The following is a 12442-nucleotide window of genomic DNA, read 5'->3' as shown; positions in this document are numbered from 1 at the left end:
GTTGAAAGGAATTTTTTCTTGAAAATAGTAATTTTTTTATATTCCACTTACCAATAAGCTCATAACTCAAAAACCAAGACACGTAGACCCTAAAAGCTTAAAACACTAATTGCTCATTAAAAATCATTAGAAACGTTCAGCGTTTTTCAAAAAAATCACTATTCTGTTTATTGTTTCTTGTTGTAAGTTTTACAATGTATATGTAGATCCTAAGGCCTGATGATGCCTTGCTTTTATAGGGCGAAACACGTGTAGCAAATAAAATTTGGTTATGAGACTGTGACTTTGTTTGTTTGTTTATTTCAAGTAGTTGGGGTAATTATTTCTTGTATTTCTTTATGGCATTTCGTAAGTCTCCTATTTTATCCTAAGCAGTTCAATCAAAGGCCAATTTTGCTGACAACTAATGGTCTTTTACTGCCTGGAATAAATCAAAATATTGTTTCTCTTCCAGGCAGTTGTACTATTAAAATACTCTACTGCTTGGAATGAAAAAACTGATGATCTTCTTCCAGGTAGTTGAAGTTATAAAAAATATTTTTTTATAAGTCAGTTGATAGTTGTAAAAGATACAATTTTCGATTTCTATGCAGTCAAAAGGAAATTTTATTTTTCAGGCTAAGTCTGTTAATGCCTGGAATAAGTCAAGATATTGGTTTTCTTTTAGGCATTAAAATGATTACAGATCTCAATTGCCTGGTATAAGAAAATAATTATTTTCTTCCAGGCAGTTGTGGCAATAGAGATTGAAAATGTGTTTTTTATTTCCAGATTTTTGTATCGGTTTCAAAGGCTTAATGAAAATATTTTATTTTATTGCAAAATCCTGAAAATAAGAACAATTTGAAAAAAAATCAAATTTTAGAGAAAATCCTGATTTTTTTTTGGAAGTGCATCAATTGCCTGATAGTAGGAAAAATCAGGCTATCCTAAGTCTGTAACTGCCTGGAATAAGTCAAAAAGTTATTTTTCTTTTAGACATTAAAACGATAACAGGTCTCAACTGTTTTTGAAGGTGGTAGACAATGGTACAGTGAAAACTTCTTGTCGGACTTGCATTGTCTTATTTATTTAATGTAATACGACGTTTCGGTTGGTAAGTATCTCCAACCGTTATCAAGTGTAAACTAGTTAGTTTAACTAGTTAAACTGACTAGTTTACACTTGATAACGGTTGGAGATACTTACCAACCGAAACGTCGTGTTACATTAAATAAATAAGACAATGCAAGTCCGACAAGATGTTTTCAGGTCTCAACTGCCTGGAATAAGAAATTAATTATTTTCTTCCAAGCAGTTGAGGCAATCGAAATTGAAAATGTGTTTTTAGTTCCAGATATTGGTATTGGTTTAAAAAGCCTTATTAAAAATATTTTCTTTTATTGCAAAATTCTGAAAAGGGGAACAATTTGGAAAAAAAAATCAAATTTTTGAGAAAATCCTGATTTTTTTTTGGAAGTGCATCAATTGTCTGAAAGTAGGAAAAATCAGGCTATCCTAGGTCTGTTGTTGCCTGGAATAAGTCAAAAAAATTTTTTTCTTTTAGGCATTGAAACGACTACAGGTGTCAATTGCCTGGAATAAGAAAATAATTACTTTCTTCCAGGCAGTTAAGGCAATGGAAATTGTGAATTCACAATTTTTGATTTCTATGCAGTCAAAAGAAAATTTTATTTTTCAGGTTATCCTAAGTCTGCTACTGCCCCGAATAAGTTAAGATATGGTTTTTCTTTTAGGCATTAAAACGATTACAGGTTTCAACTGCCTGGAATAAAAAAATAATTATTTTCTTTTAGGCAATTGTGGCAATAGAGATTGAAAATGTGTTTTTAATTCCAGATTTTGATATTGGTTTAAAAAGCCTTATTGAAAATATTTTCTTTCATTGCAAAATTCTGAAAAGGGGAACAATTTGAAAAAAATCAAATTTTTGAAAAAATCCTGATTTTTTTTTGTGGAAAGTCCATCAATTGCCTGAAAGTAAAAAAAATCAGACTATCCTAGGTCTGTAACTGCCTGGAATGGACTACAGGTCTCAATTGCCTGGAATAAGAGACTACTTATTTTCTTCCAGGCAGTTGAAGCAATGGAAATTTAAAGTGTGTTTTTAGTTCCAGATTTTGGTATTGGTTTAGAAGGCTTAATGAAAATATTTTCTTTTATTGCAAAATCCTGGAAAAGGGAACAATTTGAAAAAAAATCAAATTTTTGAAAAAATCCTAATTTTTTTTTTGGAAGTGCATCAATTGCCTGAAAGTAGGAAAAATTAGGCTATTCTAGGTCTGTTACTGCCTGGAATAAGCCAAAATATTATTTTTCTTTTAGGAATTAAAATGATTACAGGTTTCAGTTGCCTAGAATAAGAAAATAATTATTTTCTTCCAGGCAGTTGAGTCAATATTGTCAATCAGTTGCCTGAAAGTAAGAAAAACTCATTTCCGAGAAATCAATCAAGCTGCAATAAGAAGAATCTACGATATTTATAAGAAAAATTGTTTGAAATTCTACATTGAATCAACGGCTATCTGGATGACAGGGAAATTACTTTAAAAAAAATAAAAAACTGAAAATTTCTAAAAATATTTAAAAAAAAATATCTCGACTACCTGGATATAAGTAAAACTTTAATTATGAGAATAACTGGCAGGTACAACAAACGCTAAAATAATTTTAACTAAACAATTATGATATCAAATTTCGTTAGTCTAAGTGTCTTGGTTTTTGGGTTATAAGCCTATGGGTAAGTAGAATATAAAAAAAATACTATTTTCAAGAATAATTTTCCCTGTACATCTTCCGTAAAACCTTGAAATACGTGTCTAATAATTTTTAATGAGCAATTATTTTCTGAAGTTTGAAAAACCTAAGTGTCTTGGTTTTTGAGTTATAAGCTTATTGGTGAGTGGAATATAAAAAAATTACTATTTTCAAGAAAATAATTTTTACATTTTTTTAACAACAAGAAAACTCTTTGTACATTTTTTTAAAAACGCCAAAATATTTTTTTAATAATTTTTATTAAATAATTATTATGTCAAGTTTCAAGGGTTTAAGTGTATCGGTTTTTAAATTATGAGCCTATGGGTCCTATGGGTAAGTAGAATATAAAAAATCACTATTTTCAAGTATAATTTTATTTTGCAACTCCCTGTACATTTTTCGTAAAACGCAAGTGTCTTGGTTTTTGAGTGATGACCTTGTTGGTGAATAAAATGTAAAAAAATTGCTGTTTTCAAGAAAATAATGTTTATTTTCAACTCTCTGTACATTTTAAAAAAAAGCACTAAAATAATTATCTAATGATTCTAAATGTGCAACAATTCTGTAAAACTTGAAAACACTCTCTATCTTAGTTCTTCAGTTACAAGCATCTGAATAAAATGTTGAATAAGAACATCAGCATTTCCAACTATTACAACGTAACCCTCATTCTAAATACCCCACTTAAAACGAGAACAATCAAACAAAGTATCGGTTACATTTGATTGTTACGAACTTTATTATATGGTAATTAAAAATCACCACATAATAACTATGATAGAGTCACAACTGCGCTTTAATTAAAAAAACAAGGTGGGATTAAACAGACCAGAACATTGGCGGTAATTTTTCTGTTTTTAACGTTTAGATCCATATACGAGGGCCGACAATAAAATTTAATTGATCCAGATTTTTTTCTGAAAAATGCCAAATTTCCAAAAGAGAGAGATTAGAAGAAATGAACGAAGATTTCTCTAATTCGGCGATTCTCGTTGGTTAATTTTATGCAAAAATGTGATTAAGCCGCACCTAAGAAACGCTCATTTGTCGATTATTTTCGGATGGTGTCCATTGACAATCAAATTATTTACTTGCCACGAGATAACGGTTTTTCTGAATTAATTTTAAGGTCACATCTGGTTGGGTGCAACCTCCGATCATCTTCAGAAACAAAAAAAATAGAATTACTGACACGTTTTTATGGCAATATGCGCATATTTATCACGATATTTTTGGTTTTGCATTAATGTGTTGATACGTAAATTGTGCTATTTTTAAACGGCATTTTAATGTGTGTGGTCAGGGTAATCGTTTGATTTGTACGATATTTTTTTATGTCAAGTGGATTTAATTATTATGCTTAATAAGTTTAGCACTAAGTAAATTATGCTTTTGACTAAATAATTGCTTAATAAAAATAATTGTTTCAGAGTTTTTGAAATAATGTATAGAAAGTTGAGAAAAAAAATATTTTTAGTTAATCAGTTTTTCATACAGTCACTGTTTCAGAATTGAATTTCCCATTAGCTCTTTTTTAAATTTTCTAGATTTTCCTTCTTTCAAAAAAAAATTAAGATTTCTATCAAAAATTTAATTTTTATTTTAATTTTCTTTTTTTTCAGAATCTTACAACTGGTCAATCTGGTATTGTATAGTTAAGGACCATAAACTAGCACTTTAAATAAATTTTCTATTGCAACAACTACCGGGAAGAAAATAATGATTTTCTTCCAGGCAGATTAAGACCGTTTTATTCTAGGCAGTTAAAAACTGTAATAGTTCAACTACCTAAAAGAGCACACTATTATTAGTCAAAGTAGAGTTAGTAGTAGAGTTATTCCAGGTAGTAAAGGACCAATGATGGCCTCTAAAATAAAACTTTTATTGAACTAATTAAGATGAAATAGTGATATGAATTGATGGTTTACTAATTACCTAAAGGGATCAAAATTACCTTTTCGTAATCAACTGATTGAAAGAGTCATATGATTTTATTAATTACAGGCAATTGAGACCAACCCTCTCGATAGAAACTGAATTATTTGGATTATTTTTCAATTGCCTATAAGGAAATAGAATATTACATTCTCTACCGATATCAACTGTCTTATAAAGAATATCTTCTATTATTTCCAGGCAGTATTATAACAATTCAACTGCCTGGAATAAATAAATAATATTTGATTCCAGGCAGTCGAGATGATAAAAATGTATTTGTAAGGCAATTCAGGTACCTTTAAGGAATTTTTAGTAAAAATTTCTACTTTTTTCACCACCCATTGCTTCATAAAAGACATTTTCTGTTACTTAAACTGCCTGGAAGAAAATATTTAGTTTCTTATTCCAGGCACTTGGGAACTGCAATAGTTCAACTGCCTGGAAGTGAAACAATGTTATTCCAGTCCGTAGTGAGACTGTTACTTGAAGACATATACTCAGCATGGCAGACTTATTGCCTGATTTTTACAGATGACATGTATGTATGCATACGTGTAATGAAATTTTAAAAAGGTACAAATAATGCATCAAAATCTTCATTTTATAAGAAGCATTAAGGCGCAATGGTGATTTTTTATATTGCAGTACATAACTCACACACGAAGATACTTTCACACAGTAATTGCTCATTAAAAATTTGTTATTAGACACTTATATCGGCGTTTTTAAAAAATCTACAAAAAGTTGAAGAAAAAAATAATTCCTAAAAGAGTTTGTAGAGTTGTTTTTTTATATTTCACTCATGAATACCCTCATAACTTATCAAAAGCCAAATTAATTACGTTATTAAAATTTGACATCTTAATTGCTTGTTTAAAATAGTAAATTGTTCGTAAATTGCTCATTTTTTCATACTTCATACAAGTTTTCCTTTCATTCAAGCAGTTAAATTTTTTTTTTGTATTTTAAGAATTATTTTCTTTTATTAATTAATTCCTTTATCGTCCAGGTGGTCATTGATTTATTGTGGAATTAATTTTCTTTTAAGTTGATTTTTAATATTTCACACTTGATTCGCTTTTTAATTTCTCAATTAAAGTTCAAGATTCTCTCGGAGTATTTGTTATTTTTCTATGCTTTGAAACAATTGCTTCCTTCCAAAATTTTTCTTTTTTCCAAGATTTAACTCAAAATTTGACTTAATAAAAATAAAAGAAAATATTTTTATTAAGTTGTTCAAAGGACCAAAAAACTGGAAACCTGGAAGAAATAAATCAGTTTCCTATTCCAGGCAAATGAGACCAGTAATAGTTTACTTGATTCCTGCACTTCAAATATTTGATGAAATTCTTCTGAAAAACCTCTGTTTTTCATCCATATTATCCAATCTAATAAGGCTGCTTTAATATTAAATATTTATAAATAAAATTATATCAAATTTAAATAAACAGTGTAATTAAATTATTTATTAAATACATATTTTCTGCAAAAATATTGTTTTTCATCAACACAACCCTTACCCCCCCCCACCCACCCCAATTAATTTCCCAGTAAGAAATTGCTTTGAAAAATCACCGTTTTTCGTCCATAATATCTAATCTAATAGCATCGTTTTTGTATTAAATATTTATACAAAAACGATTGATTATTTATCCATGTTTCTTTCCTTTTTCTCCAACTGCCTGGAAGATATTAATTAATTTATTCCAGGCAGTTGAGTATCATGAACCAACAAACCAATGCTCAAGTTTTTTCTCTCTCACTCTTTCTTATACAGATTTATGAGAATGGATCTAATGGGAAACTCCTTTGAGGATTGCAACTTTGGAAACATCTATTTCTGCATCTCTTTAAACCACGTATGATCTTTGATCCATGTCCTTTCTTTATTTGTTAATTGCCTGGAAGATATTAATTAATTTATTCCAGGCAGTTGAGTGCCACGAACTAACAAGCATTTTCTTTCACTCTTTCTTATATGGAATTGATAAAAAATGCTTTCAAAGATTGCAACTCGATAAATTCTATTTCTGTATTTCTTTAGACCATATGATCATGAATCAAGATCTTTAATGCATGTTTTTTCTTTGTTTATCAACTTAATTCATTTATTTCGGACAGTTGAGCAGTGAATATAATTATTTAAATATAATTATATTAAATTTAAATAAACAAACTGTGTTATTAGACTAGATATTAACGATCAAAAAAGCTGTTATTCATGCGTATTATTTTGGAAAACAATGATTTTTAAAAACAATTTCTTACTGGTAAGATGTGTGGGGTGGGTGGGGGCTAAGGGTAGTATTAATAAAAAACATTTTTTTTGCATAAAATAATTAACCGAGAAAAAAATTGGTACTAATAATTGAACTCTCAAACTCTAAAAACCTATAAGCCTTACTAAGCTAAGAAATGGGAAGAAACTTTTGAATACCCCCAGGTATAAATAAAATATTTTATTCCCAAACTGCACCACTTAAGCACAATAAGACGAGAATATACCAACCCATGAGATAAAAAAAAACGGTTAATATTCACGCATCGCGTACCCTCCAGGAGATATATAAAAACCAAATAGATTAACGCGGGCGCATTTATAAGTGTAAATTTCCATCATCAAATTTTCCCAACGAAGATGTACCGGCGTGCGACCCTTATTACCGCCTTAGTAACGATTTTATGTAACGCAAGTACCGACTCTAGTACCGCGGTTGAAATTTACCATATCGCCGTGACCATTAGGCAGTGCTTAACGCAAAAATATCCAGGATTGTGCCTGAAGGAGAGAGCCCTGGAGGCCCTTAACGAAACGGTTTATATGGACGAGCCGATAGTGATCGGGATCTTAAGGATCGAGAAGAATTCTGATTATAACTGGAATAGTACCCAGGTTGGTCCGGTACTGCCCAATGAGATTAGCAGGAGAAGTATCGTGTTGAATGATGCCCTTTATGATAAAATTAAGGAGTATTTCAAGTCTAGGACGATAAGGCTTAATGTGGATGAAGCGTTTGAAGGTAGTTATTTTTGGTAGTTTTGCACTTGTTAGTAAAGGTATGTCAATTTAATGTTTTAGCGACAAATTGGTGAAAGAGCCAATTACCTAAAATGATCTTGAAACGTTATTTGTGTTCCGTTTTTGATACTTTTTTGGGGTATCTTTGTTATTTTTAATGGCGTAACAGTATACGACTTTTTTCGAAGCTAAAGATGCCACAAAGAAAATATTTAAGCAATATACCACTGTATTTTTTACCAATACATTTAATTTTTTAAATCCTTATTTAGTTTTGAGCAAATTTTTATTCTTCAGTTTTTTTAATTATTGTATATCCAATTTAGTATAATTATTGTTCCATACACGTTTCTTTGCATAGTATATTCCATTAGTACACTATGGTAAACGCTAAGTTATATACGTGTATTAAATGTATATCGTTTCCTACATAGTGGCATATATTTGATATGGGGTTATTTTATCACATATTTGAGGTGTAGTAATCGAGTGTAAAGACTTCACTTTTCAATTTTTTTAAATGCCGAAATTTTCTCCCTTGTGCAAACAGAATCGTATATGATATCCTTATATTCTACAGTTTAATAAATATATTTTAATCATATACAGCTAATAAATATACAAATAGTATTAATTTAAAAATTGTATTTTTGAAGCGCCTTGGCTTCGAAAAATAAAATAAGATTTTTTCACGTTTTACTAGACAACCTTAAGGTTATGTGAGAAAAGTATAGATACAAAAATTATATGTTTTTATATCAGCTATAATTTTTTTAAAAAGAATTTTTTTCTCAGGTATTTATTTTCTGCAAAAAAAACATTTTTTATTAAACTTACCTTTACCCCCCCACCCACCCCACATATTTTACCAGTAACAAATTGTCTTCAAAAATCTAAGTTTTCCAAAATAATGCGCATGAATAACAGCTAAGCGTTAATATTTAACCTAATAACACAGTTCGTTTATTTAAATTAGATATAATTATGTATATGTTTATTATTATATATTTAATAAAAACAGTGTTATTTGATTGGATATTATGGACGAAAAACCGTGATTTTTCAAAAGAATTTCTTACTGGGCAAACGTTTGGGGTGGGTGGGGGGCTAAGGGTAGTATTGGTGAAAAACAATGTTTTTGCAGATAATATTTATATAAAGTTTAATAACACTGTTTATTTAAATTTAATATAATTTTATATATAAACATTTAGTAATAAAAACAGCTATATCGTGATCAGTTTACGAAAAAATTAAAAGAACTAATGATTGTCCACTCTTTTTGTAGCAAATTTATTTAATTAAGTCATATATTTTGTCTGTAAATGTATTTTTGTGTCTAATCATGTTTTATGTTTTATTTATATTTTGGTGTACTTTATAGGACTAATACTGACCCTATTTTGTCTTATTTCCTTTACTAGTTGTATAATATAGACTTTTAGATGGATGGTTTTTCAAATGTATATAAGAAATATTGAAACAATACACCTCTTTTTGACTATGACTTTGTCTTTTATAGGAAGTCATTTCTATGTATTTCTTGCCCTCATAACATAACTTCTAAATATATTTGTTAGCCTTAAAGCACAATTTAACTCCAATTGCCTGGAATAAAATAATAATTTATTCCACCTATTTTAGTCCTTTGTAATTTTTCTTCCGCAAAACATAATTCGACCCCAAATACTGAAATTGAAATTAAATAGACTTTTAATAATCATAATATAACAAAAATTATCTACACCACTGCATTGTAACTTAAAAGCTAAAAGAGCTATTAAAATTTTGTTAGCGGCATCTGTATCTTTATGAAAAAGTAACGTTAAGGTGTATCTATATATTTCTTACCTCATAATATGTATTCTGACTTATTCTCACCCCTAAAGCATAATTTAACCCCAATTACCATAATTAAACCATTATTTATTACAGGCACTCCTTTATATGTTAGCCTAAAAGCACAATTTAACTCCAACTGCCTGGAATAAAAAAATTATTTATTCAATCAATCAATCAATTATTGGCTTCCCTGTACATTTTACAAAAAAAAATGTGAGATAACTTTTTGAAGAGACCAATTTGGCAAACACTCGTGCAAAGTTTCAAAAAATTTTAATAAGCGAATCTTGAATTATTCAATTAAATATAATTCCAAAATTACCGAATTTTCGGTTCAGGTAAAACCAGACACCAGCCACCAGAAAACAATTGTTAGTTATAAGGCTTTGTCAAATCTGACGTACAGCCGAATACCAGAAATGTTTTTTTTTTCGTTTTATCAATCTCACAACCATACATTCAAAGTAAGACACGTTTACATGTAATAATTCTAAAATTGTTTCCCGCATAATGCCACTTAATTATGGCTATTTTTTCGTCAATTAAATAATTCCTACTTGTTTTCAAATATCGACTGTCACTGATTTATCGACACTTTTCCTCACATCAGTGACAATATTCATTTTACTGGTGCCCATTTGGTTTTACCTAAACCGAAAATTTGGTAATTTTGCAATTACATTCAATTGAATAATTCAAGATTCACTTATTAAAATTTTTTGAAACTTTACACAAGGGTTTGTCAGATTGGTCTCTTCAAAGAGTTATCTCAAATCTTTTCTATAAAATGTACAGGGAAGCCACTAATTGACCCCCTTAAAATTTACATGGGTTTTCCTATGTTCCGCTCGGCGACGCACCTCCCGGTATAGCTTTATGAGAAAGTAACGTTAAGCACTGCTTACGTTAAAAATACCAAAAAAAACACCCTGTATATGAAAAGCGCATTTTTTTTAATTTAAGGTCGAAAAAAGGGAGGCGGCGGCGGTGGCGGCATGATGGGCGGCAAAGGCAAAGGCGGCATGATGCTGATGGCGGCAGCCTGTATGGGTACCGGAATGATGATGGGAAAAGTAAGTTGTCCTCAATTTTGTTTTTCCCATTATGACTCAGTTAAAATTTTAGATGGGAATGATGGCGATGGCGGCAATGATGATGTCGAAGATCGCCCTCTTATTATCGGCCATTATGATGTTGAAAAAGTCAAAGGGGGGCGGCGACGACGAAGGTAAAGAAAAGCAAATAAAAATAGTTTACGCGACGACCAGCGGCGGAGGTGGGGATTATGGCAAAGGAGGCGGCGGGGGCGGCGGAGGCGGCGGCTGGCATCGGAGCATGACGAACAGTCACGAGCCGCAGACGATTACGTACCGAGCGCAAATACCCCAAGACGCAAGCGCCAATATCGTTTACGAAGGTTATTAGAAATTCTTGATTGACACTTCGATATTACGTTTATTTTTTAAAGGTATTAGTAACATAAAAGCTTCAAAGATTCTTTGATTATTTTTGTACAAAGACGCGTGAGACAAACATTTGTAATATTTAATTAACTTTTTTCTTCCTTCACTAATCCTGCTAGTAAATGATGACAAATTGGTGAAAGAGCTTATTTAGTAAAATCGTGAGGAACAATTGATTAATGACAAAAGGGTGAAGGAAAAAAAATTAGAGGGAATTTAAAGGCGAGAAAAAGAGGGCCTAAACCGAACATGGATTTGTTAACAATTTTGTGCTTTTTTCTTGTTTTTTACGCCTTTGTAATAATCTGCTTTCCTCCGTTTGTCTTGGTTAAACAACTCATAAATTATAAAATTCATTATATTAAATTAATTAATCGTTATTACAACTTTTAGCTAAGCCAGACAGAAAATGAGGACTGAATGGTGGACTTAATCAACAGCAACAACATTCCATACAAGACTTTTAATTATATATTTATTAATAAGTTATTAACATATTTTATGTGCACCTTTTATATGAGTTATAAGGTTGTATATATAATTTTTAAGCTAGTATTTTATGGGTTTAATACACAATAAAATAATAAATAAATAAAAATGTACCTAAATATAAAAAAAAATTTTTTTTGGAGAAAAATCGATTTTTTTTATTAAAATCCAAGAAGGTATTTGGAAGGGAAAATGGTCATAAGTTAAGTGTTTATTTTTTTTCTGGAAAACTATTGATTGGAGAAAAGAATTGTTAATAAAAAAGTTGTTTAGAAGGTCAATACGCATTAGATGCAACAAAAAAATAATTAATAATTCCATCAGTTTTCCAGAAAATTAAGAAATACCTTTTAACAATTTTTCTTTATTTTCTCAAAAACTATTGGGAATATTAGAATTTTTTTACCAGCATTGTATTCCTGATCAAAAATAGAACAAATCATAAAAAACAGCATTTAACTGTATATAGAAAAATAAAAGAGTTATGGAAGATTTAAGGAAAAAAATGGAAATGCACAATGTAGTAAACGTAATAAACTTCTTTTTTAATAAATTTATATGCAATTTCATTTATATTATAATTGGTTTCCTTTTAGGGGCAGGTGCATGTGAACCTAAGTGAAGCAAGGAGGACCAAAAAAAAACTTTTGAGTTTCTTAAATTACAATTAATTAAAAGAAAATATTAGAGTATATATGTATAATAGTAATAAAGCACTACCCAAGTAACACGTCATTATTATTATCGTTAAATATACAGGGTGGTCCAGTTTCGATGGCGGAAAATTAAATGACCGACGGAGAACGAAGAAATAATAAGTTTGCTATTATAAATAATATTCGAAAAATGATTCGTTAAAAAATTACAGGGTGTCATAATTGAGGAGTGATCAAGCAAAGCCAGATAAATCCATTTTTTAACAAAAATTATT

At 29.8% G+C, this 12442-nt stretch overlaps 1 protein-coding gene across 4 annotated transcripts; it reads left to right on the top strand.

Annotated features, from left to right (window-relative positions):
* Nucleotides 1-7286: 7286 nt before the first annotated feature.
* LOC126742152 (uncharacterized) lies at nt 7287-12242 on the top strand. 4 transcript variants are annotated; one of them, XM_050448723.1, is made up of 4 exons: nt 7287-7718; nt 10523-10632; nt 10685-10976; nt 12108-12242. In XM_050448723.1, exons 1-4 carry the CDS (start codon nt 7337-7339, stop codon nt 12131-12133), a joined length of 810 nt encoding a protein of 269 aa, XP_050304680.1. In that variant the 5' UTR covers nt 7287-7336; the 3' UTR covers nt 12134-12242. The 4 variants fall into 4 exon arrangements, with proteins under 4 accessions (XP_050304680.1, XP_050304683.1, XP_050304681.1 ...); XM_050448726.1 differs by lacking the exon at nt 12108-12242 and adding an exon at nt 11416-11575 and having other exon boundaries at nt 10685-10787; XM_050448724.1 differs by lacking the exon at nt 12108-12242 and adding an exon at nt 11416-11564.
* Nucleotides 12243-12442: the final 200 nt, after the last annotated feature.

The sequence above is a fragment of the Anthonomus grandis genome, chromosome 11 (assembly GCF_022605725.1).
Source record: "Anthonomus grandis grandis chromosome 11, icAntGran1.3, whole genome shotgun sequence".
NCBI classification, from domain to species: Eukaryota; Metazoa; Arthropoda; class Insecta; order Coleoptera; family Curculionidae; genus Anthonomus; species Anthonomus grandis.
Note: the sequence above shows the minus strand (reverse complement) of the source record. Positions and strands in the feature narration are given on the sequence as shown.

What these genes read in the sequence shown, in the direction of transcription:
- LOC126742152 (XM_050448723.1), top strand. Translation starts at nt 7,337, where the DNA reads ATGTACCGGCGTGCGACCCTTATTACCGCCTTAGTAACGATTTTATGT. An exon ending in CCGGAATGATGATGGGAAAA is followed by an intron (nt 10,633 to 10,684) that starts GTAAGTTGTCCT and finishes TTAAAATTTTAG; the next exon opens with ATGGGAATGATGGCGATGGC. An exon ending in CGCCAATATCGTTTACGAAG is followed by an intron (nt 10,977 to 12,107) that starts GTTATTAGAAAT and finishes GTTTCCTTTTAG; the next exon opens with GGGCAGGTGCATGTGAACCT.